At 44.6% G+C, this 25411-nt stretch overlaps 1 protein-coding gene across 6 annotated transcripts; it reads left to right on the top strand.

Annotated features, from left to right (window-relative positions):
- Positions 1-213: 213 nt before the first annotated feature.
- FOXRED2 (FAD dependent oxidoreductase domain containing 2) lies at positions 214-24923 on the top strand. Of its 6 annotated transcripts, none has more exons than XM_061639022.1 (10): positions 214-659; positions 2652-2719; positions 4275-4846; positions 5463-5714; positions 6918-7184; positions 8087-8253; positions 10117-10282; positions 11563-11804; positions 19920-20090; positions 22111-24923. In XM_061639022.1, the coding sequence occupies exons 3-10, from the start codon at positions 4320-4322 to the stop codon at positions 22371-22373; spliced, it is 2055 nt and encodes a 684-aa protein (XP_061495006.1). In that variant the 5' UTR covers positions 214-659; positions 2652-2719; positions 4275-4319; the 3' UTR covers positions 22374-24923. The 6 variants fall into 6 exon arrangements, with proteins under 6 accessions (XP_061495006.1, XP_061495007.1, XP_061495011.1 ...); XM_061639024.1 differs by lacking the exon at positions 214-659 and adding an exon at positions 916-1051; XM_061639023.1 differs by lacking the exon at positions 2652-2719.
- Positions 24924-25411: the final 488 nt, after the last annotated feature.

Below are 25411 nucleotides of genomic sequence, written 5' to 3'. Positions count from 1 at the left end.
GGGGTAGCCGCGAGAGTCTGTTGCAGCAAAGGCGACAAAAAGTCCTGCAGCACCTAATAGACTAACAAATGTCCGTGCACGAAGTGTTCTTCATGCATCTGATGAAGACTGTAGTTCACGAAAACCTATGTTATAATGCATTTGTTAGTCTTTAAGGCGTCATAAGACTCTTCGCTATAAAGACGTGCCTTGTGAGGTTAACATAACTTGATAACCAATACACCTGTCCGTCTTTCAGGTGCCACAGGGCTCTTCCGTCGTGTTGGCTTTATTTTGTGCCAGATTGGTATTTTGGCGTCTATACCTTTAAAAGAACGCAATTCAGCTTTTTCCCACGGCACGTGACCAGGGGATCGATGCAGTGGAGCCAGAGAGGAGGCGCAGAAAGCTTTCCTGTAGGCTAGAAAACGCTAAAGAGGCGCCGGCGTCACGTGATACATCTGGCTGAAACGACGGGGCGAGCGGCTTTGATTGGGTGGCACAGCGGAGAAGAAAGAGAGTCGCTCCGGGATCGTGTCTCGTTGCGTTCCTGTAAGGCTTCTCTTCTTGGAGGACTACAGCAGCGTAGTCTCTATGATGAGAGTCCAGCCTGCGCCGCTGTGGGGCAGCCGCACGAGATCGAGCCCTACCTGATCGTTCCCCAAGGCCAGACGCTCCAGGTACGTCAGCACGTCACGCACCAGGCATGCCGCTAAATCTCGCCCCTTATCCCGTTGGCCAAAGAAAATAGTTAAGAGACGTCATGGTTATTTCCATTGGCGGCCTCTAGGAGGCGCGCCACGTTATTGGGGGAGGAAAAGTTTGATGCCTATTTCCATGTGGTTGGAACAAAGGAGAATGCATTCTGTTGGTCTGGGCTAAATTCCACCAGGTTAAAAATAATAACGTAAGAAAAGCCTACTGGATCAGGTCAGTGGCTCATCTAGTCCAGCATTCTGGTCTCACAGTGGCCAACAAGATGCCTTTGGGGAGCCCACAAGCAGAGCCTGAGCGCAAGAGCACTCTCCCCTCCTGCGGCTTCCGGCAACTGGTACCAAGAAGCAGAAGATGAGTAAGTCTTAGGTCATGAGAGGGTCAACTGGTGTCCTCCAGATATTGTTGGACTGCAACTCACATTGACCATACTGAGTAAGACTGGTAGGAGCCAGAGGCCAAAAGCATCTGTAGGGCCACAGGTTCCTTAACACTGTTCTAGTAGTTAGGTTTATATGTAGATCTCCTGGGCTAGAGCCCTTTTTATTTCCTGTGACTGAGAGAATATATATGATAGTGCAGTCCAGTACATGTCTACTCAGAAGTAAGCTCCATTGGGTTCAATGGGACTTACTCCTGGGTAAGTGTGTATTGGATTGCAGCCTAAGTAGTGTAGTAGGCTCCATAAACAGGATAAAGGATGTCCCTATTTCCCAGGGATGAAGTGCTGTGAGATGGGAAGAAGGATCTTTGGCGGAAGGATTGTGTCCTCTCATAAAAACATCAGAAGTCCCTACTGGATCAGACCAATGGCCCATCTTGTCCAGCATCCTGTTCTCACAGTGGCCAACCAGATGCCTGTGCAAGCAGGACCTGTAGTTACTGGCAACTGGTATTTGGAAGCATACTGCCTCCTGTGTAAAGGCAGAGCATAGCCATCATGGCTAGTAGACACTGGTAGTCATATCCTCCGTGCATTTATCTAATCCTCTTTTAAATCCATCCAAGTTGGTGGCAATCCCTGGCTCTTGTGGTAGTAAATTCCACAGCTTAACTATGTGCTGTGTGCAGAAGTACTTTCTTTTGTATGACCTGAATCTTACAGCATTCAGCTTTATTGGATGTCCAGGAGTTCTAATGTTATGAGAGAGGGAGCAAAGCTTTTCTCTATCCACTTTCTCTATGCCATGCATAGTTTTATATACATCTCCATCACATTGCCTCTTACTTGCCTTTTCTCTAAACTAAAAAGCCCCAAATGCCGCAACCTTTCCTCCTAGAGGAAAATGGAGCAGCCATCCGTCTCGATGAAAAGCCGGTTTGTGTGTTCATATGAACTATTTCATGAGCTCATACATCTGTTGAAATCCTATCATCTTTGCTATTAAAGGAGCAGGCGTCCTGTCTTCTTTTCCATTTGGCCACCCTGGGCATCATATGCTGAAAATTCTCACCACAACTGATTTACCAACTGTACGCTGTGGTAGCTTAGTAAATGGTTGTCTTATCCAGGGTCATATGTAGCATCCCCAAATTTAAGTGAGGTTAGGTGCTTGTGTAACACGCGGGCTGATGATGGAACATACCATTCTGTCTGTGTTTCCATGATTAGTTTTACTACATATTAAGTACCAAAATGAAAGAAAGAAATATCTCCTTATCATGGGAACTAGGTATATGATGATGGCAAAGGGCAACCCTTAATTTGTAAAAAGAGGAGTGCAGTGGCTTGAGTGCGCCAGGAAGCCTTCCTGGTTATGCTGAGTGTGTTCAGAGACTTGCACTTCATGCATGTTCAGAAGTGCTCTCATTTCCAAGTGAAAGCTTAATGGTCCTGACTAATGTATAGAATGGGAAAGTCAGATCCCAAGCTTCTGAAAAAGATTTTCCAGGTATATCAAAGAGGCCATTTACATTAAGAGCTGATACTAGTTCTTCTCTTACTCCGGTGGTGACAGCATCCTGATTGTTCAAATCTAATTGGAGGGCATGTTGCATCCCCACAAATAGGAGAATGACCTCTGAGGTAGGTTGACTCTAATTTCTGTTCTGTTTCTGTGTATCCCTGGGGTGGCCATGTGTAGCTCACACACTGTTTATATGTGGCTTCTGGGAAGTTCAGGAAAGGGAGTCCAGTAAGATTCAGTAGTGAGGCTTGGACTAGGTTCAAATCCTCACTTGGCCAAGAAAGTTCAGTGGGTTACCTTGGGCCCAGTCATGGTAATTTTTGCCTAACCTACCTCACAGGGTTGTTATGAGAACAACCATCTCCATGGTTGGAGGAGATGATGATGATGGTTGACATTTTTATCCTGCTCTTTGGCTGGAAAAGGCTCCTAGATCCCAGTCTTGATCAGGAGCCCTACAATTACTAATTACATTTTCTTAAACATGCACATTAATTTTATTTGCACGATTAACATCATGTCTAGTTTGTCTCAAAGGACAGTGGCAAATGGTATAGTTAAGTGTTGACAACCCTCCTATCGGGGTAGAACAGTGTTTCTATTATTAGTGGGATTATTGGCATTTTTATCCTGCTCTTCAGCTGAAAAAGGCTCTCAGAGCTTGCAAATAACCTTGAGAGGACAGCCCCTGCCCTCCGGCTCACAATATGAGACAGGACACAAAAGGAAAAGGGACTGGGTGGGAGGAGGAAAAAAACAAGTCCAGGCACTAATTTGTATGTAGTGAATGCCAGAAACTGAAAAATTCAGAGAGGAGCCAAAAGTCAGTGGTCTTTCAGCAGAGCTGATGGAGAGGTCTGCAGTTGCATCTCTCTCCCTCTCACAACCTAATAGAATAGCTGCTGTAGAGTACAATGGATGGAGATGGAGAATAAAGCTTATAGAGGAGGCAACAGCATACTCCATAGGGGCCCAGTAGCAGGTCTCTGCGGGTCATATGTGTAGCATTCACGTGTCACAGAATATACTGGGAGTAGAAGATGTATCCCAGAGTACACCAGCTCATTTTGTAACATGTATAGCAGCCCTTCGTGTTTGCTCTCAGGCTTTGTCTCCACCCCCTCCTGCCTCGATACAAGGAGTAGAGAACCTGTGGCCTTCCAGATGTTGCCAAATGACAACTCCCACCATCCTTGTGTTAGCCATGCTACCTAGAGCTAATGGGAGTTGTAGTCCGACAATATCTGGGCAACCACAGACTCCCCAACCTTGCTGGAGCAGACCTGGCAACAGAAGCTTGACCAGTGACAGCAGAAAACTGCTTGGTGTGCAAAGAACTGGTAGAATATGTCTAGAGGGGGCAAGCTTTGTCTTGAATGAGTGAACTGTTAGGGCATTTGCTTTGCAGTAGAGTGGAGCAGAAGTAAGTTTCACAGAGAACACTTGCTTATCCTCTCCCCATCATAGCTCCCACCTGTGGCTGGGAGATTGTTCTTCAGCAGAAGAGACAGATATGACTGCTGTATCTATAATATCCCACTTTGCGATGTGGGCTCCAGCACCCTGGAGGAGAGACGGACACAAAGCTGAGCAAATGATGTATCAATGTAGTTCAAAATAATTAAGTAGGCCTGGGAGTTCTCAGTGAATTCATTTTAACTTTGGTCTTTGCAGCTCTTAAAAGTGCCTTGAGCAGATTTCTACCTGTTGCCCACCAGTATGATGCCATCTCCTCCTAAGCATGTGCATGAACTTCTGCTAGCCTTTGCCTTCTACGTGGCCTCCTCCTGGGCTAATGACATTCTATACCATGATTATTGCATTATTGGGGCTGGCCCAGCAGGCTTGCAGATGGCCTATTTCCTCCAACATGCAGGCCGGGACTATGTGGTCTTTGAACGTGGCCATGCGCCTGGGTGTTTTTTTGCCCTGTATCCACGCCATCGCAAGCTTATTAGTGTCAACAAGCGTTATACAGGCAAATCCAACGGCGAGTTCAACCTTCGCCATGACTGGAACTCGCTACTCAGCCATGATAGCAGACTTCTCTTCCGACACTACTCCAAGGACTTCTTCCCGAACGCTGATGACATGGTGCGTTACCTGGGGGACTTTGCTTCCATGCTAGATCTCCAGGTGTGCTACAACACGTCCATCACACATGTGATGCTGGAAAAGGACAGCAAGGCATGGAACGGCCATTACTTCATCCTTGCTGACCAGAATGCTCGGTTCTATAAATGCAGGTGAGTAAGGAAGAAAACCCACCTAGCCTATTAGAAAAATATCCAAATGCCACAGCACTCATTAGGCCTGCTTGTGAAACCGCAATTTCCAAAAAACACCAGCCTTTTTTGGTCAATGTCATAACGCAAGGGTGGGCCGCCTTGTTTTTCCCCTGTCAATGGCTGGATACCAAAGGCAAAAGTGAGTGAGACCAGATCCAAAGGTGGGTTGGAACGACCCATTTTCTCTTTTGCTGCTGCTCATTTCTCTCTCTGTCTCTCGAGGGACACGTGAATTTGGCTGAGGGCCATCGGCTGCCCACCCCTGTTGTTCTTGGACACTTTTATAGTAAGCTTCTTCATGACCAAAAAAAAATCCAATTTGAGTTGCCACCATAACTTAGATTGGGGAGGGGGACTGGATCCAGACAGCGGAATGGATCCTTATGTTCCCCAACCTCTGTGGGCCACCCACCTGTCAGTCATCATGGCCTCAAGTGAAGCCTTTTCCCTTGCCAAGGAAAAATGTACTTTTGCCCACACAGTTTGATTTTGATCGCTTTGGAAATTGAAATAGATCTTTTTGATTTGCTGTGTCTTTGGCAAGCCTGATCAAAATCCTTACTCTATGTTCCAGTGTTCTTTTGGTAGCCACGGGAACGTGGGTTCCTCACGAAGTGAACTTCCCAGGTTCGGAATATGTTGAAGGCTATGAGTCAGTGTCTGTTGACCCAGAAGACTTTGTTGGCCAATCTGTATTGATCTTGGGCCGGGGAAACTCTGCCTTTGAGACAGCGGAGAACATTTTGGGTGTCACCAATTTCGTACACATGGTGAGCCGCTCCCGGGTTCGCCTTTCTTGGGCCACTCACTATGTTGGAGATTTGAGGTAAGAGCCTTTTGCCACTCTGGACTGACTATTAAACATGATCCAGGGCTGTCATAATCCAGGAACAAACATCATTTAAGAAGGGCATGGGGAATACCCAGCCTGCCAGGCCTCTTAATCTGGCCTCCAACATTCTCCCTAAAGCCAGCCTTCACCAGCCTGGTGTAGCTCCAGCTGTTCTGGATTACAGTTCCCATTAGCCCCAACCAGCCCCTTGCTGTTTGGAACTGGTGGCAGCTGTAGCCCAAAACAGTTTGATGGCATTGGCACTGACTGAATAATATGGGCAAGATGCTTGAATGGATGGACGGAGGACAGCTGTACGCTGAATTTTATGATCAATTTGAAATTGACCCTGAGATCAGTGAATGAGAAGGGCTGGGATATAAAATAAATTAATGTTGGGGGGGGTGGAAGAGATGCCACCACTGCACCAGCAGAACAACCGCCACATCCAATGCCTGTTTAGCCTGGAAGCGGGAGGGGGAGAGAGAGAGAGAGAGAGAATGCCAGAAAATACAAAACTAGCATAAAAACAACTGAGATGACCCAGTGTCTTCGGGACATTGCCACATCAGTCAAGAACTGGGCTCCCACTGCTGTCCATGAACTCACAATGACAGGGACATGCCCCCAGAACATCCCTTGCTGCAGTAGCATGGCCATGGATTGAAGGGGTAAAGGATGCAGCATAAGTGTGTTCCTCTTCTGTTGGCTGTCCCTGATTCTGCCCCATTTTAGCTTTTTCTCTGCTGGTGGACATATTTTCTGACATACTTTCCATGGTGGTGGCATATATCTTTGTTCTTCTGGCATAATGGGGCTTCCACAAAATCTTATACCCCTCATCTAGTGTACCTGCAGTACAGGACTGCTACCTAAGAACCAGTAAAGTCCCATTAAAATGAATAATATAAATCTGTAACAACTGAACTGTCCTATAGAGTTTAACAGGACAACTAGCTTTCTCGGATTTGGAGCCCAGATGTATACGCACAGAGGGAAGGCACACCCTTCCTCGTGCAATTCAGGTGGTGTCAACTGCATTGAGCTTTTAAACATTTACTGAAAACCTACTTGTTTCCTCATGCTTTCCCTGGTTCTCTTCCCATTTCCCAATTTCTGTACATCCCTTGGGTATTCTGTGAATGCAGAGCAGTTTATAAATTCTGCAATAAACAAAACAAACTCTCCCTTCCTTAGAGCAATTAACAATGGCCTCCTGGACACGTATCAACTGAAGTCTCTGGACGGACTTCTGGAGGGTGACTTGGAAGACTTGGTTCTTGTCAAGGATAAAAAAGGAAAACTGCGCATTACCCTCCGTTTCTACCTGGAGAACAGCAATAGCAGTGAAGCAGAGTCCATCACCCTCCCACAGGACGAGCTGGACAACTTTGCCACACGGGCGCCATATGACCGTGCCATTCGCTGCCTGGGTTGGAAATTTGACTTCTCCATATTCAACAAGTAAGGCAGAACCTGACCCAAAGTGACAGGGAGACTGGATGAGAACCATGGAAGGGGGGACAGCTGAAAAATACCTGGTCTGGACTAAGACTGAGAAGTTCTCAGAAAGCTGAGAACTTTTCAAACACACCCATACCATTGCCCTATATCTAGCAAAGGGATGGGGAACCTGTGGTGCTCCAGGTGTTCCTAGGCCACAGTGCCCATCATCCCATTGGCCATGCTGGTTAGGGCTGATGAGAGTTGGATTCCAACAACATTTGGAGGGTCACAGATTCTCCATCTCTGATGTAGCAGAATCCATATGAGCTTCTTTAAATCTTTTACACCATCAGCCATTTTGTGGTATCAGTCTCCTAAAGTCACATACATCTAGAAAAGGTGCCTCTCCTCATTATTTTAAATCAAAATAAGTTCACAGTTCTAAATACCATTATTCCATAACTGTTTTCAGTTTTTGGTTCAACATGACTCTGCAAATCAACTTTTTCTGTGGTAAAAATGGTGAAATCAAAATACTGCATGAAAAGATGTATCAGATTTCTCATTAATTCTATCAATAATTCAGAACATTATTGTGTATTTTTCTACCCTCATAAACAGTTATATTTTTTTTTCATGTGGCAAAAATGTTAATACATCCGCCACAATTTGGGGAAGTATGAAAAAAACAGTTGGACACTGCTGGGATAGATTATGGAATTACTTGAATGTGAATCACAGAAGAGTAGTAGAGTTGGAAGGCCCCCACAAGGCCATCAAGTCCAACCCCAGAGTGTGGGGCATGTGCTGTGCTGCTGAGCTCTGTCTCTGACCTTAAGGCGAGCTCTGATGCTATGTAACCAACCAACCTCCACTCTCAACTTTGCCTCTCTCCATTTGCTTCCCCACCCCCAATCCAGGTCTGTGGGGCTGATGCAAGGCAAAGGCAGTAAGAAGAAGTATCCTCTGATCAAGCCCAGCTATGAAGCCAAAGCCACTCGGGGTCTTTTTGTTCTGGGCACTGCAAGCCACTCAGTTGACTTTAGGAAATCTGCCGGAGGCTTTATTCATGGGTTCCGATACACAGGTGAGCTTGGAGAAGTGATGAGTGGGGTGTGTGGAAAGCAAAAGTCAGCCACCCAGCAGTGAAGCTGCTCTTATATTTAAGGCCTAGTTTGTTTCCAGTGTTTTTTTTATTAGTTTCTGTAATTGAATTGAACCATGTAACACATGTTGTTTCCAAAGTTTACTAACAGAAATGTAAGGTAGTTAACTAGAAATAAAAACAAATGACATAAGTTCATAGAGTTGGAAGGGACCTTCAAGGTAATCTTACCCACCCCCACCCCATTCAGTGCAGGAATCTTACAACCACAGTATCCCTGACAGATAATCATCCAGGATTTGCTTAAATATCTCCAGCAAAGAAAAGCCCACCATCTGCTAAGGCAGTCTGTGTTCCACAGTTAAACAGTTCTTACCATGAGAAAGTTTCTCCTAAAATGTATTCCTTGCCATATTAGTTCTAGTCCTGCCCTCTGGAGCAACAGAGAATATTTTATGAAGATTAATACAAGACAAAATGCCTTATATTTTGGGGGAAATCTGTGGCCCTCCAGATGTTGGCCAATGGTCAGAGATGTTGGGAGTTGTGGTCCCACAGAATCTGAGGGGGCCACAGGTTCCCTACCCCGGCTTATGGCAAAATCATGTTGTCATTTACAATAGTGAATAAATGGTAACCAGCACATCTCTAAACTTTTTATTTTATTTCTTCTCACGTTTGTACAACCTCTGTTAATCTTGCCATCACTGCGATTTTCCAGATGTTAGGCAACCTTCACTTAATTGTTGGAGTTAACAGTGTTTGCCATTTGGAAACAACTAGGATATATATTACTGATAAAAGATTCCAAATAAGATTAGATCTCATCATTATTGCCAGTAGTAACAATAATTGCAAATAAGAAGACTAATTTGACTCCTCTTCATGATGGGATTCCTATATGGTAGGCCCTCTAGTTGTTGCTGGATTCCCAGCTCCCATCAGCTCCACCTAGCATGGCCAATGATGATGGGAGTTGGAATCCAACAACATCTGGAGGGCCACAGGTTGCCCAGCTCCCATCATCCCTGACCATTGGCCATGCTGGGTGGGGCTCATGGGAGTTGTCCAACAACACTGGGAGGGCCACAGGTTTCCCACCCCAGCTACATGGTTTTAGCAGCTCATAAATTTCAGCTCAATAGTGCTGAAATGCAGCTCAGTAGTGCATTTCACCATGCATACACCTTTTATTTGTTTTTAAACCCTAGGTTCCAACAAAGTAGATTAACAAATAATATTAAACATAGGCTAACCAACACAACAAAATTCAAAATCGAAAAGCCATCTTATTGTCATACAATATATAATAATCATAGTAGTAGTAGTAATAGCTGTCATCATGATCATCTAAAGTTTTCTTCGTAAACATCACCATCCCTGCCCAATGGCTTACAATCTACAGACATGGATCAAAACAAAAAAGAAATGGGAAGGAGTATGCAAATTCGGGCAGTAATTCATAATTTTATATCGGAGTGCTTCTGTAATAACAAGCTGAATTCACCCTCAGCAAATCCTCTGTGTTGTTTCTGGTATCCACTGCAAGACACCCATTTTGCATGTGATACACTGTTAAATCTGCCTAGTTCGTGTCAGAGACTGTGCCTACAGCTTTAAGAGCTCTGGGGCAGCAATAGAGTAGGTGCCAGCAGCAATAATGCCCAGGTTTTTCTTCTGCCTGCTGTAGGGTGAATCTATACCAGATACCTCCTTGCTGTTCAACTGTAGTCCATTAACTCTTCTGTTGCTGCTTTCCAGGGCCCTTGATGTGTGATTAGTTCTCTTAGCTCATTTTGAGATAGTCTCTCTCTCTCTATCTCTCTTCCCCCCCCCCCCATGCAGCTCGCACTGTTCATCGCATACTAGAAGTCCGGCACCACGGAGTCCCTTGGCCATCCCCCATCTACCCCATTATGCAGCTAACAAATACCATCGTCAAGCGGGTGAATGAGGCATCCGGACTCTACCAGATGTTCAGTGTGCTAGCGGATGTCATTCTGCTAAAAGAGTGAGTGAGTAACTCTCCCCCAGTTTCCTTCCTTTGAAGACAGTGGCTCATAGAAATGTCTTAATTTCAAGGGGTCTACTCCCATTGACTACAACTGAGTCGCTGTTTGTAATGACAGTACCCACTAAAGCTGATCCATTGAAGTGCATAGTTAATGTGATTGTTTATTCATCAAATTTATAGGCCACTTTATATCAAGAAGAGATTTTAGAGCAGCTTATAGTGCGATGCAGTCAGAACAGCAGTCCAAGTAAAAACTGAAATCAACAAGCAAGACACAAACAGCAACAAAAAGCAGCATCAGCAAACCACATGGTGGAACTGCAGTCCAAGAACAGACTGATATTGTTTTCACTACCGAGAGAGATGGTACCAATCACACATCCCATGAAATGGCATTTCAAACCTCTGGTGCAGCAGTCAAGTAGGCCCTGCTTCTTCCGGCAGCCAAACTGGCCTCTGAATATGAAGGAACTTGAAGTAGGGCTGCCTCAGCTGGTCTTAACCTAGAGGTAGCCAGTGTGATGTCTTCCAGACTTCTTGGACTCTGGCTCCCATGAACCCCAGCCAGCATGACTAGTATTCGGGGATGATGGGAGCTGTAGTCCAGCAACATCTGGAGAGTCATTGATTTCCCAGCCTTGCACTATTAGGGAATAGCTATTTAGAGTAGGAAGTTCCCTGTGATACCAGAGGCCCAGACTGCGTAAGGCTTTATAGGACTATGCCAACACCTTGAACTGGGCCCAGAAACATTGGTAGCCAGAGTAGCTAATATTACTGTGCTGATTCATGCCCATCATGAATTCGGGGCAACGTTCTGCACCAGCTGTAATTTTTTAAGCCATCTCCACAAGAAGTTGCCTTATACTGAGTCAGACCGCCCATCGGTATTGCCTATGCTGACTGTCAGCAACTCTTCCCTGCTTTACCTTGAGATGTCATGAATGTCATATCCTCTACCATTAAGCTACAGCCCTTCCCCACGGGCAGCCCCGCGTAGTCTAGTGGTCATTAAGGCATGAATGAAAGTAGTCGGATCCCTGTCTTCCAGCAGAGAAAACAGGCAGCATACCAGCCAACGCTGTTGAAAGACATCCCGGGTCACACCTGTCATTTGACAATCCTAAAGTAAAACAGGAGGTGCAGGACCACCCCCAAGCCTTGAAGCTGATCTTCCTGGGAGAGTGCAGTCCCATCTGGTCCATTGAGCCCCACAGAATCAGCACTTCTATTTCCCCCTAAATGGGTTTGAGTCTATTTTTTCTGGTTGCGTCTAGAAATGCCCCAGAGTTTGAGTATCTGGAGGAGTATCCGGTTGGGGTCCTGCAAGAATTGGAATGGCGCACGGGGAAAAAAGTTCAGAATGGGCTTTTTGTCATCATGATGGAATATGGGAAGAACTTCTCTGGCCCTGACAAGGATGTCTTCTATTATAATCGTGCAGTGGGTGAAGCACAGCATGCTTGGCAGTCCAATTTCCTGCATCCTGTCATTTATTACTACAAACGTCTCCCCACCGGTAAGCAAAGTGGTTTTTTGGTTTCCTCCCCAACCAGTTACTCCTTTTCATTGTTGTCTTTCTCTCATCGTTGAAAGGTGTTAAAAACCTTAAGTCAGGCATGGAGCACCTCTGGGCCATGGGCCTCATCTGGCCCACCCCCTCTCACCAGGCCCACCATTCACAGGAACTCATCTGCTTTGGTTCTTCCCCGCTGCCTCTTCAGCAGATACCCCTGCCGTTTCCTTCCTCTTTGGTTAACCCTAAGGCTTAAGTGTTCTGTTGGGAACATTTTAGTGGTAGTGGTTTCCCCTCTAGCTTCTGTCTGGGCAGCTGTTGCCAAGAGGAGATGGGGCATCTTCAGCTCTGAGCAGGCATACTTCAAGAGAGGGAGTCTCTCCCACTTCTTTTCTTTCTGTTTGGAGCTGTGTTCGATTGACTAAAGGGATCTTGTTGGTTCAACCGTTCCTATTGCTGTTGAACGCTATTTTCTAGGAACTTTCAGGATTTCTTAGGGTGTCCCAAGACAGTGTTTTGCGACAGGAATGCAAGCACATGCTTTAGGTTTGTGCAATTAAAGTGGATTTCTGTATGCAACAAATCCACTTTTTTAAAAAATGTACTTTTTGTGTTTGGAAAGCAATGGTGAAATGCATTGAAAAATGTGGGATGAATGAATGATGAACAGGAAGACATGTAAACACTCCACAAGCAAATCAGGAATGCAGGATGACTGCTCATTGTCATTTACCTGCCCCATAAACAAATCAGAATGGATGCTCAATAAAGACCAGGCATAGTGTAATCACTGTGTAAGCTTTGTGCAAGCAAATTAGGGGGAGTGCTGAACAAACAGGTCTTCTGCAGGAGCCTGTAATCTGGGGGTAATTGTTTACAAAAAAATAACCATGTCACCTCTTTTTTCTTTTCTCCTTTTTTTCGTCTTTTCAAATTATATCCTGCCCTTCCTCCCAGTAGGACCCCAGAGCAGCAAACAAAAACACTAAAAAGCATCTTAAAAACAGACTTCAAAATATATTAAAACAAAACATTTTTAAAAACATATTAAAACAAAACGTCTTTTTAAAAAAGCTTTAAAAGCACCTTAAAAAGCAATTCCAACACAGATGCAGACTGGGATAAGGTCTCAACTTAAAAGGCTTGTTGAAAGAGGAAGGTTTTCAGTAGGTGCTGAAAAGACAACGGAGATGGCCAGCCTGTCTAATATTTAAGGGGAGGGAATTCCACAGGGAAGGTGTCACTTCACTTCTGCTTCCTGTGTTGTGCAGAACAGACTTCCTGATAAGATAGTATCTGCAGGAGGCCCTCACCTGCAGAGTATAGTGATTGACTGGCTATATAAGGGGTAAGACGATCTTTCAGGTAACCTGGTCCAAAGCTGTATAAGGCTTTGTACACCGAAACCAGAACCTTGAACTTGGCCCGGCATCTCCATGATGCCCCCAGCTGTTCCCTGTCTCTGAACAGGCTCCCTCCTTCCTGCTGTTACCACTTCCCATTTGCTTGCCTTCTTCTTGTGAGCCCAGTCTGCACTACTGCTCAGGAGAGGGCAATGCAAGTGGAGGAGGCTGCAGCCCCTTCTCCTTGCTGTCATCACTGCTCACTTGCTTGGAGAAGACAGGGGAACAGGTAGCAATATTTTTTTAAAAAAAATTTTTTTAATTATGGTTCTTAACTGTTTATTTTATTTGCAATATTTATTTTTATGTCATTGTTTTAGCTAATTGCTAACCATGCCAGCAGATGCCCATCAATGTTGCTCCCACTTTCCGTGCTGCATCCCTGCTGTCATTCTCACTGAGGTTTATTATCTTATATGAGACATTTCAAAGTGATCTGTATATTGACACAAAACATTCCAACAAATCTGTTAATGAAAAACATAGAGAACAATCTCAGCTGAAACAAACTGCAGCAAATAAACAAACGTGTGTTGCAGGGGAACAGCTGCAGCAGTAGGGGGACTGAAGAAGACCTGCCCTGGGAGTGAGTATCTGAGCATCTGGGTGCTTACTGCTTGCTCCTCTGGGTTGCTGTCTCTTGAAACAGATGAAGTCCCTGGTAAGTGCTGCAAGGACTGGGACCCCGTGCCTGACCTGTGCTCCACAGAGAGGCTGCAGTTAATCTTTCTGGCTGGGTCAGGAGACATAAAAGCCCAGCTGCCCTTGGACGGCAGGTGTGCCGCCATGGGGTCACCCCTTGGGGAGCCCCTTAGGGAGTCCCGAGGGTGAGGGTGCTACCCTCTTCTATTTCCTTCTTTTTTTTCTAACCAATCTAGAGGAGATTGGTAGTGGGGAGGGCATATGGCTCATGTGTAGTTCCTGTGCAGGGTGAGAGCCTGTGCAGTGAACTGAACGATAGGAGAAAGTCTCCAGATGCCTTCAGATTGAGAATCTGTAACTGGCAGAAGGCTGGCCCTCCCTGGGTGTGAGATGGAGGGAGTAGATGTGCCCTGTGTGAAAAATATTGAGTGGGTCTGATTTTTCCCACTTCTCGCAGAGGCTTACTGGGATAATTGGCTCAGGTAGGTTTTGTTGGTGGGCTTTTGTTGGGTCCACATCAGGTGTTTAGGAAGAGTCTTAGTAAGGAGAGGCATGGGTGATGCCACCCCAATTTCGGTGATCATGGGTAGAGGGAAGTATAGCCATGGGGAGGTGGTGAATTACCATAGAAGACGAGGGCAAGGCAATCTATGCCTTGTTCCTTGCTGCCAGTCCTCTCATGGATGGGTTCCTCGTTGCTCATCTGCTGTGTCCACTGGCCTGTGTGTGTGTTATTTAATGCCAGATCGGTACACAATAAGACCACACTCATTCATGATTTGATCGTGGATGAAGGTGCTGATTTGGTGTGCATTACCAAGGTCTGGGTGGGTGAGCTGGGAGGACTTGATCTGACCCAGCTTTTCCCACCTGGATACTCAGTGCAACACCAGCACAGGCTGCAAGGACGGGGGGGAGGAGTTGCTGTAGTCTACACAACTTCCATCTCTGTCATCAGGAAACCACTCTGTCTTGGAGCTGGCCGTGAGGGCCTGCACCTGGTGTTGAACCAAGAAGACAGTAAACTAGGGTTGCTGCTGGTGTACCTTCCACCCTGCTGTCCAGCAGCTTCTCTGACTGAGCTGCTGGAGGCCATCTCAGCTGTGGTATTGGAGGAGCCCAGAACGATAGTCCTGGGTGATTTCAATGTCCCTGCTGAGGCTGCCTCTAGTGTTCTGGCTTGGGACTTCATGGCCTCCATGGCCTCCATGACAAACGTGGGACTGTCTCAAATTGTCACCGGCCTGACACATAGGGCAGGGCACACCCTCAACTTGGTTTTTGCTCCAGATGGAGGAAGGGGTGGTCTGGAGATGCAACGTTCCACCATGGACCATGGCCTTGTCCTGCAACATCTGGTGGACAAATATACAGCCAACTCTGGTGGAGTCCTTTATTCGGGTTTTATCGATTTGAAATCGGCCTTTGATTCAATTTCTAGGGATAGATTATGGGAGAAACTCGCGGCTACTAGCATAGACAAGCGCCTCCTTTTACTAATACGAGGCCTATATGACAATACATACCTGCGTATAAGATGTAACAACACTGGACACCTATCCAAGTCCATTCCTGTTTTTAAGGGTGTAAAGCAGGGGTGTATTTTAGCCCCTCTACTTTTTAACTTTTATATTAACCCCTTAGTTAAAACCTTGATACTGTTTGGTCTACACCCACCCAGAATATCTAAGAGACTCCTGTCCATCTTATTATATGGAGATGACATAGTTCTTCTATCACTGTCATGTATTGAACTAAGGCACCTGCTGAGGGCCCTGGCTAACTACTGTAGAACCAAATCAATTGATTACGATAAAACAAAAGTCTTAGTCTTCTCTAGTAAGAGAAAGAAGCATCGGTGGCAGATCAATGAACATCTAATTGATCAAGTAGCCTCCTTTAGATACTTAGGGATGATATTTCATTCATCGGGAGCGTCGCATCTCCAAGTAAAGTCTGTTATAGATAATGCCCAGAGAACTGCGAAGGCACTTTTATTTTACTAAAGGGAGCCAATACTTTCCTGCAGTTACCCAGGTCTTCGTTGCTAAAGTTATCACATATCTGCTATATGGTGCTCCAGTTTGTGCCAATACTACCTATGCCCCCTTTGAAATAATTCAAACGAAGTTTTTACGATCGGCACTTGCCATTCCATGTTGTGTTCCCAATTATATCCTACGCCTAGAAGTGGAGCTCCCCACAACAGAATCCCGTATTTGGCTTCGTAGAATTAATCTTTGGTTAAAAATGATATGTGCTCCAGTCGGTTTGGTTCCCTATACATTAACCGACGTCTTCCACTCCAAATGGCAGGAATCATTAAATGCCAAAATATTAAGTCTGGGGGTTTCTATTCCCATGATCCTCAATTTGGGCTATGCTAAGGCAAAAGAGAGTATTTCTAAACGAATCCTCGACAATGATTTTCAGAACCAGCGGTCGATGGCAACAAAATATAGATTAAATACAAGGTCATTCCTACCTGCCCATTATTTAAAAAACTTGACTGTTCCAAAACTTAGAATAGCTTTTACGCTGGCCAGGTTTAATATCTTACCTTCGGCCCTCCTGGAGGGAAGATTTAATAATATTCCTTATAAGGAGAGGGCCTGTCCTTGTGGCGAGGGCGCAGTGGAAACAGTGGGCCATGTGTTATTATTCTGCCCTTTTTACCATGACCTTCGAACCGAGCTACTAATCCCAATTATACAAAACATTCCTGGTAGGGATGAGGCCTCTTATGTTGAATTTCTTTTATCGGACCAATTCCCACAGATTTCCCTCAAAGTAGCTACTTATTGTGCAGCCGCTATTCGCTGTAGAAGAACACTGTTAAGCTGATTGTTAATCTGAATGAATTTTAATTAGATTTTAACTGTCCAATGTGGTTTTGTATTGCTCAGTCTATCTTTTTAATGATATTTATCTTATTTTATTCTGGTCTATGACTGTAATAAACTGATTGATTGATTGATTGATTGATTGATTGAATGATTGAATGATTGAATGATTGATTGGTCTGGAGATGGGGGATTGATATCACCCCATTGTCATGGTCAGACCACTTCCTGGTGAAGTTTAGACTTATGGCTCTGATCCTTCCCTGCAAGGGTGGTGGACAGATGGTCCATCCCCCGGAGACTAATAGAATCCACTGGATTCCTGAATGCCTTGGGGGAGTTCCCAGTAGATAGAGCAAGTGACCCTGTTGAAGCCCTTGTCATGCTGTGGCGTGTCGGGCTCTTGACTCGGTTGCCCCTGAGCTTCCTCTCCAACAATGAGTCTGGTTTGCACCTTGGTACACCAGTGAGCTAAGGGCAATGAAACAGGCTGGATGATGGCTAGAGCGCAAGTGGCAAAAGACATGCTGTGAGGCTGATCGAGCACGAGTAAAACATCATAACCGTGCCTACTGTGTGGCGGTGAGGGTGGTGAAAAAGACCCACTTCTCTGCCTCCACTGCATCCTCAAGTAGCCATCCAGTGGAGCTTTTCCATATTCTCAGGGATCTGTGGACATCAACTCCATGAAATGGAGTTTTAGACCCTTTGGAGGCCCACTTTGAATTGTTTGCAAGGCACTTTGAGGGTAAAGTTACTCGTCTCCGTAGCACTCTTGATGCCCCATCCACATCTACTGTAGTCCCCAAGGAGGTGCCCAGTGCGAAGTGTGCTGCAACTTCTTGGGAACAGTTTCAGTTGATGTGGCGTGATGACGTGGACAAGATGCTTGCAGTGATGCGGCCAGCAATGTGTCCTCTCGACCCTTGCCCTTCTTGGCTTATTAAAACTTGCCGAGGGGGTTTGACCGAGTGGATCCAGGGTATGGTCAACGCATCATTGTGGGAGGGAGTGGTTCCAGCCGCCCTCAAAGAGGCGATGATCCAACTGCTCCTGAAAAAGCCCACCCTGGACCCATTGGTCTGCAACAATTACTAACCGGTCGCAAATACCCCCTTCTTAGGGAGGGTGATTGAGAGGGTTTTGGTGCAGCAATTGCAAGTACTCTTGGATGAAACAGGTTATCTTGACCCATTCCATTCTGGGTTCAGGCCTGGTTATGGGACTGAATCGTCCTTGGTCACCCTGATGGATGACCTTTATTGGGAGGAGAGGGGGAGTGCGACCCTGTTACTCCTACTTGATCTCTCAGCAGCTTTTGATACCATTGACTATGGTATCCTTCTGGGCCGACTTGGTGAGATAGGTATCAAAGACACTATTTTACAGTGGTTCTAAGCTTATCTCCAAGGTCGTTTTCAGATAATAGCATTGGGTGATTGTCTTTTTGCCCCCTGGCAGATGTGCTATGGGGTGCCGCAGAGTACATCTTGTCCCCAATGCTGTAAAACATCTATATGAAGCCCTTGGGAGCCTATCAGGAGATTTGGAGCAAGGTGTCAGCAGTACGCTGATGATACCCAGCTCTATTTCTCTGTAACATCTGAATTGGGAGAGGCCGTGCAAGCCCTGGACCGCTGTGGGTTGGTGCTTCCCGAGTTCAGATAATTGGTCAGTTGCCTGCTTTGGATAATTGGTCAGTTGCCCTCTGAAAGAGCAGGTCCGTAGTCTGGGGGTGCTTAGAGGCCCAGGTGACCTCCGTGGCTAGGAGTGCCTTTTACCAGCTTCTGCTGGTAAGACAGCTGTGGCTGTTTCTGGACCAGAATAGCCTGACCACTGTTGTCCATGCACTGGTAACCTCCAGGCTGGATTACTGTAATGGACTCTATGTGGGGCTGCCCTTGAAGTTGGTCCAGAAGCTGCAACTGGTGCAAAATGTGGCAACAAGGCTGCTCACTGGGGCAGGGTATCGCCAACATGTCACCCTGCTGCTGAATGAATTGCACTGGATGCCCATTTGCTACCGGGCCAAGTTTAAGGTTCTAATTTTGGTGTACAAAGCCTTATACAGCTTAGAAACAGGATACCTGAAATACCGTCTTATCCCTTATATACCCAGTGGATCACTGCACTCTGCAGGTGAGGGCCTCCTGCAGATGCCATCTTATCATGAGGTCCATTCTGCACAACATAGAAAACAGACCTTTAGTGTGGCGGCACTTACCCTGTGGAATTCCCTCCCCTTAAATATTATACAGGCGCCATCTCTATTATCTTTTCGGTGCCTATTGAAGACCTTCCTCTTTCAACAAGCCTTTTAAGTTGAGACCTTATCCCAGTCTGCGTCTGTGTTGGAATTGCTTTTTAAAATATTTTTAAACCTTTTTTTAAAATATACGGGTGTGTTTTTAACCTTTTTTAAAAAAAATGTTTTGAAAGCATTTTTAGAAGAATGTTTTTAAAGATGTTTTGTTTTAATGTATTTTAAAATCTGTTGTTATGTTGTTTTAAAGTCTTTTTAGTGCTTTTGTTTGTCACTTTGGGCTCCTGCTGGGAGGAAGGGTGGGATATAAATCAAACAATAAATAAATAATACATCACTTTCCAAACTGCAAAAAGTCCTTCTTGTTGCCTTCTTTTCAAGACACGGCTGGGGAGACTATGGCTTCCCTAGATGTTGCTGGACTCTAATTCCCATCTGCCCCAGCCAGCATGGCCAGCGGTCAGGGATTATGGGAACTGTAATTCCAGCAACATCTGGAGGGCCCACAGGTTCCCCATCTCTGTTTTAAGGATGACACAATTGCTCCTGTGCTAGAGTGGTACAGATGAGGAGTGCTCAGCCTCTAAAGAAGTTTTTTAACTGGATGATTCAGGCATGGAGGGATGTGTGTGAAGTCACAAGCACTAGAAATAAGTGCTGCACTCACAAAATCACATTTCAACCAGCACTCCAACCTGCAATAGATGTTCTTGCTAGGAGGAGAATCTTATTGTTTCAAAAGCAAACTACTGCAGTCAAGTACTGGCAAAATTCAGTTTCCCCACAAACTTGAGTGTAGCCTGCCAAAAAGAAAAAAAGCACTTCTCTTTTCTTTTTTTTATGAGAACCCGAGCTGGACAAATAAATAGTATTGGCGTCTTTGCCATTCCTCCCCCTCTTCCTTTCCCCTTCAGTATTTATCTTGAATTCACTTTCTGTTTGCTACTCGGACTTCTTCTCCCAACAGAGCGTCAGATGAGACTTTGCCCACCAGATTGGCCCTTGCCCCGCCCAGATGCTATCCATCACATTGTGGAGGACTTCCTGACAGACTGGACTGCTCCAAATGCCCACATCCTCCCGCTGAGACGTTTCTTGGAGAATTGCTTGGAAACTGACCTGCGCAGATTCTATGCAGGTAACTTGTGGCCTAGCTGAGAACCACTGATAGGGACCAGAGGCACACAAATGGGCCAATTAACAATTGAGGCCCCTTTGGTTTATGAATGTGAAATGAGGCTATTACTAATACCACATGCATATATACATACACCCCTCAAAAGTGATCTAGTTTGTTGGTTTGCTGTGAGCCCCCAGGTAGGTGACATCAACCCAAAGATTGCAAGTGTTCACCATCAACTGAAATGAGTCCCAAGTTTAACTTCAAAATGATATCTCTTAAAACAGGCAAGCTCTATGCAGAGACCTGGCTGAATTGGATATGAGGACATCTGGGTTCCAAAGATAGGGAGCTTGTGGCAAGGAGTCTGTATCAATATTCTGTACTAAGATAACCTAAATTCTGGACTACAGAAAATGTGAATTCTGGAATCTGTGTGAATGTGCATACATATAATGCTTACACTTAACTTTGCATAATTCATTTTTCTGCTACCACAACTCATAGAGAAAAGCAAAGCACCACCTATAAGGCACCAACACCATGTCTCGGATTTCTCAGAGTTCACTGGATATGGTCCATACATACAAAACCCTGTAAATTTGTTTTAAAAAGAAAGTGAAAAAAGCTGAGATTCTCAGGCTTTTGAATTCTGTGCCCTGTGTTAGTTGGGCCAAAGGGGCATGTCCTCTCATTCAGCTGTCCAATGTATAATTTTTATTTTTTCTGGACCAGTGTACATTGCCTCAGAATAGGCTGGATGAATAGTACAACTGCAGCCTCAATCCTATGTATGTTTGCTAAGGTGTAGGACCTATTCTCTCTCATAGATAGACAGATATACCAAGTTAAACCATTGGTCCATTGAGCTCACTGTAATCTATGCTGGCTGGATGTGGGTCTCCCAGCCCTACTTAGAGGGTGCCTGGGGTTGAACCTGGGACCTATTTATTTATTTACTTCTACATATATTTCTATACCACCATATCATAAAATACTAGGGTGGTGTACAACAATATATGTTTACAATAAAACATAAGACACCATTAAAATGGTACAAAACAATAATTAAAACAACTGGCTAATCTGAAGCCTTAAACCTGTTGGCGTAAAAAGGTCTTCAAGAGACGCCAGTCACACATGAGGACGCCTGCCAAATCTCTGCTGGAAGAGTGTTCCACAGCATGGGACTGGTGACACTAAATGCCCAAGTTCTAGTTGAGGCCTCTGTAACATGTTCCTCCAGATGTTCTCAGCTATCCAGCTGCAATATATGGGTTCAGGTGGTCCTTAAGGTATCCTGGGCCCAACTTGTTCAGGGCTTAGTATATTAACACAAGAGCCTTTTTGCATGTAAAGCATGGGCTCTACCACTGATTCCCCTAAGTAACCTCATTGTAATTAATAGAGCTTATTTCTGGTAAACAAGCATAGGATTAGGCTTCAGGTCTCTACACTGGAGTTATCCCATAGGTTTTAGAGAGGTATTGTTTGAGTCACTGATGAACAGGTTTTGGTCAGGTGTGTGGGGTGACTATATAATCAATAAATCAATCAGTCATGTTGCTGTTCCCTTTCACTTCTTTTCACTTCTACTTTCCAGCCTTCGTCTAAGACTGCAGTGATCAATTTGCCGCATTGTTAACATTATCCCAACATTACCTTGTTTGGTGTTAGGTGGCTTTTATACAAAGCTGCCTTATACCGAGTTAGGCCGTTGGTCCATCTTGCTTAGTACTGTCTACACTGTCTCGCAGCAGTTCACCAAGGTATCTAGACCAAAATTTCCTAGCCCCAACTGGAAATGCCTGGAATTGAACCCAGGAGCTTCTTCTACCCCTAAGCGAGTTACATACAAGTAGCCTCCAAAGTTTTTACCTTCTTGTAAGCTAAATAGATACGGTTACTCTAGGCAGCTGCTGGTGGAAAATATGAATACTACAGGGTCAGACCAGAAACTTAATTTTAAAAGTTCATGAGGATGGTAACACTCGTACGGATATTAACTGAGAGCAATTCTGTCTCCTTTTTTGTATAGAGTCCTGCTTCTTGTTCGCCCTCACCCGCCAGAAGTTGCCTCCCTTCTGCCAGCAGGGATACATGAGAATGCAGGGGCTCATGCATAACGAGAGGCTAAGGCATCATGGAGTAGAATCAGGACTGCTTGAAGACTACGCTGCTGTGGACTCCCCAAATGAGCAGGAGGGTGGCAGTACACAATCACATGACCAGCTATTGGAGGATCCCATGATACTAAATCACCAGTTGCAACATCTCATGAGCACCAAGGATGAACTTTAGTCTTCCTTAGACTGTATCACAATCAACAAGGATTGTGGTCATGGTATCATGACATGAATCTATCCAGGGCCTCCAACTTTCACTTCGTACGCTTGACTTGGGTTCCTACCCATTTCTTTATGGGGACCATGACTTGCCAAAGAGTTGTGTCAATCTGTTGTTATTTATGAAGAGGGGAGTCCTTTACAGGAGAAGTGAGGGCTGAAACTCGGTAACGCTGAGGCGTCCTGTTGCTCCTGTTCACTGTTGTTGCCTGCTGATAATGTTGCATTTATGTTATAGGGGCCAGTCTCTGGCTTATCACGAGAGAGAAAAAGGGATACACAGATGACTTGCCATGAAATATTATTCCTGATTGCATGCTTTGTGGTGATGCACAACAGAATCATTGGTTATGGATGCTATGTGTATTGTTCCTTGCATATACTCGCAGATTTGTATGTGCATGAATGTTCAACCAGTTTGGTAAGATTGGCTGGATGAGAGATTAAAGGAATGCTGTTAATGTCCGCAGCAGGGAACTATTACACACTATCTCCAGGAGAAAAGGGGGATGTCTCGAGACACTATTAGGATGAACAGCAAGGCCTGGATCCTTTTGTGCTAAAATGTTGACATAATGTACTACTGCCATAGTCATCAGCTTGTTCTGCAGAACTGGAGTTCCTGTATCCTTAACAAAAAATTTCTCCTGTTTGCACTACACCCCATTAGAAATATCTCTTGTTTGCACTATTAGAAAGCTTCCTTAATTCAGTTCAGTCAAGATGCAATTGTATTTCCTATTATGGTTGTATTTTTAATCTATTTTTAAGGTTTGAGTAGCTAGGAGAACTGTTTGCACTTTATTTCTTCCTAGTGCACACACGTCTCCCGCTTGCAGCAGGCCAGAAGGACCAAACTGGAAACAGTCCATCTTTTACCTATTCTCATTATCTCTAGCAGATGGAAGGAATAGCCTTTATATGTCCCCTTCCTTGGCAATTGCTGCACTTGTGCTTCCTTCACTACACCTTTCGAGCAGCTGCTTCCTATTGGCACAGATCCACTGCAGCCCTCTTGTTTATCTGTAAATACCTAAACCTTCTATCTTGCCTACCATTTGCTCTTGAGAATGGAACTGAAAGTGGTCTCTCTTCCAATAAAAGTGCTGCTGCAAATTAGAATTCCTCTTGGCAGTATAGACTGATAAGGTTAGGGAGCATCCATGAAAAAGGGCCCACAACGCTGTGGCACAGCACGTTTCGCATGCAAACAATCCCTGATTCAGTCCTCAACATCACTGTATCTCTTTAAACTCTTTAAACCAGAAAGCTGGTTTAAAACATGCGTTGGTGCAACAAGCTGGCTTCATAAGCCATGGTTTGAAGTCTGCTTGTTTTGAAACTGACCAGAATTTGTTTTAAACCAGGATCTCTGGCTCATTCATAACAAAAAGCCAGGATTCTATGAAACTGAAAGTAAATGTTAGCAAAGTTTTTTACCAGGCTGCATGGGAGGAGGAGAGAAGGGGAGCATGTGAGCATGTGTCCAGACTCACTTCATTTGTGCATGTAGTGCTAAAAATCATGTCTAACACTTGCTATGACCATAGCACTTTGTGGCCTCTAGCTAACCTGGTACACACAAAGTTGATCATACAAATCTGTCATATAGGAAGACTTGAATTCCTTACCTAAAGGCTAGAGCAGACTTACTACATGCAGTCTTTTTCTTTCCTTCTCTTTTATTCCTGTACTTTCTCCAAAGAACCTATATGTGTTGCCTTTATGGTGCTTTTCTTTAACAAAAATGCTGTAAAAAAGGGCATTTTTCCACCCTTGATCATTTTCCCCATGCACCTTAGGGTAAATATAGATGCAGTAGCAAAGAAGGGATCAGGTTTGTCCAGTTCAACCTGAGAGCACACCAGAAACCTGCAGAAACCCATAGCACACCCTAATTTAAGAGCAGTGAAGCACTATCAAACAGCCACCATTTCTCTTGCCACATTAACCTTTGGTTGTCATCCTCAACTGGGCACTCAGTCTTCATTATCCAGGTTTTGTTGCTGTTTCCTAAATAAGTGTGATCAGTGTAGCTGCCTCAACAGAGAAGGCGATTTCAGCATGGTGAAGACTCAAAATTAATAGGGATGTTTCAAGGGTTAGGGCTAGATAGTGCAAAATTCTTGGTTTACTGTCCAAAGCCAGAGTTACCAAATGAATGATTATGCAAGACCTTCAGATAGGACAGGCTTTGCTGCTGCACCATAGAAGTCAACCATAATACCTTTGCTGTTGCCAGGCTAGTATGTACTCGAATAGTTCCACATCCTATTACTCTGCTGTCAGTGCCTATATCATATTCAGTATTTGCACAGAACATAATGGTCCCATGGTAGACTGGGAAGTTGCAGTTTCTTTTTTATATGTTTGTTTTTTTCAGAGCAGTATTTTTATTAACTTATTTTCAATATTTGTCATGGTCAAATGGATAAATTGTTGTAATGGTATTGTATTGCAAATAGGTTTTGTATAGTTGTATTATTTGGATGAACTTTTTTTAAAAAATGTTTTGCAAGCCCATCAACAGGAGTGGTGTCTGTCTTTACTTAGCTACAGAATGGAAAAATGATTCATAAAGTTTATTAATGGGAGCCTTTCCATATATTTTGGTAGGCTATTTTCAGAATCCAGGGGTGGCTAATTTGGTGCCCTCCAGATATTGTTGGACTACACCTCCCATCAGTCCCAAAAGGCACAGCCACCCATCTGGGGCTGATGGAAGCTGTAGTCCAAAACATCTGGAGGGTGCAAGGCTGATCTACAGTGCCACAAGATTTTGTTGTTTTATATGACACTATCCACACAGTTTTCTGAGTAATCAGAGCATATTTTAGCCTATCATGACGTTTAAAACTTAATAACTGATTAATAAACACTACATTACAGCACTAGAAACTAATCTTTGAACATGAAAATATACATAAATATGATTAAAATAAGGGCTTCAAATGTTCTTTATTGAGAAATGCCTCCAGGCCTGTGGAAGCCATT

The sequence above is a fragment of the Rhineura floridana genome, chromosome 8 (genome assembly GCF_030035675.1).
Source record: "Rhineura floridana isolate rRhiFlo1 chromosome 8, rRhiFlo1.hap2, whole genome shotgun sequence".
Taxonomy (NCBI): Eukaryota; Metazoa; Chordata; class Lepidosauria; order Squamata; family Rhineuridae; genus Rhineura; species Rhineura floridana.
This window is presented reverse-complemented; position numbering and strand designations above follow the sequence as displayed.

Coding starts and splice junctions, on each gene's coding strand:
- FOXRED2 (XM_061639023.1), top strand. CDS start 4,320: ATGATGCCATCTCCTCCTAAGCATGTGCATGAACTTCTGCTAGCCTTT. Junction 10,283..11,562: donor GATGTCATTCTGCTAAAAGA/GTGAGTGAGTAA, acceptor GGTTGCGTCTAG/AAATGCCCCAGAGTTTGAGT. Junction 11,805..19,919: donor CTACAAACGTCTCCCCACCG/GTAAGCAAAGTG, acceptor TTCTCCCAACAG/AGCGTCAGATGAGACTTTGC.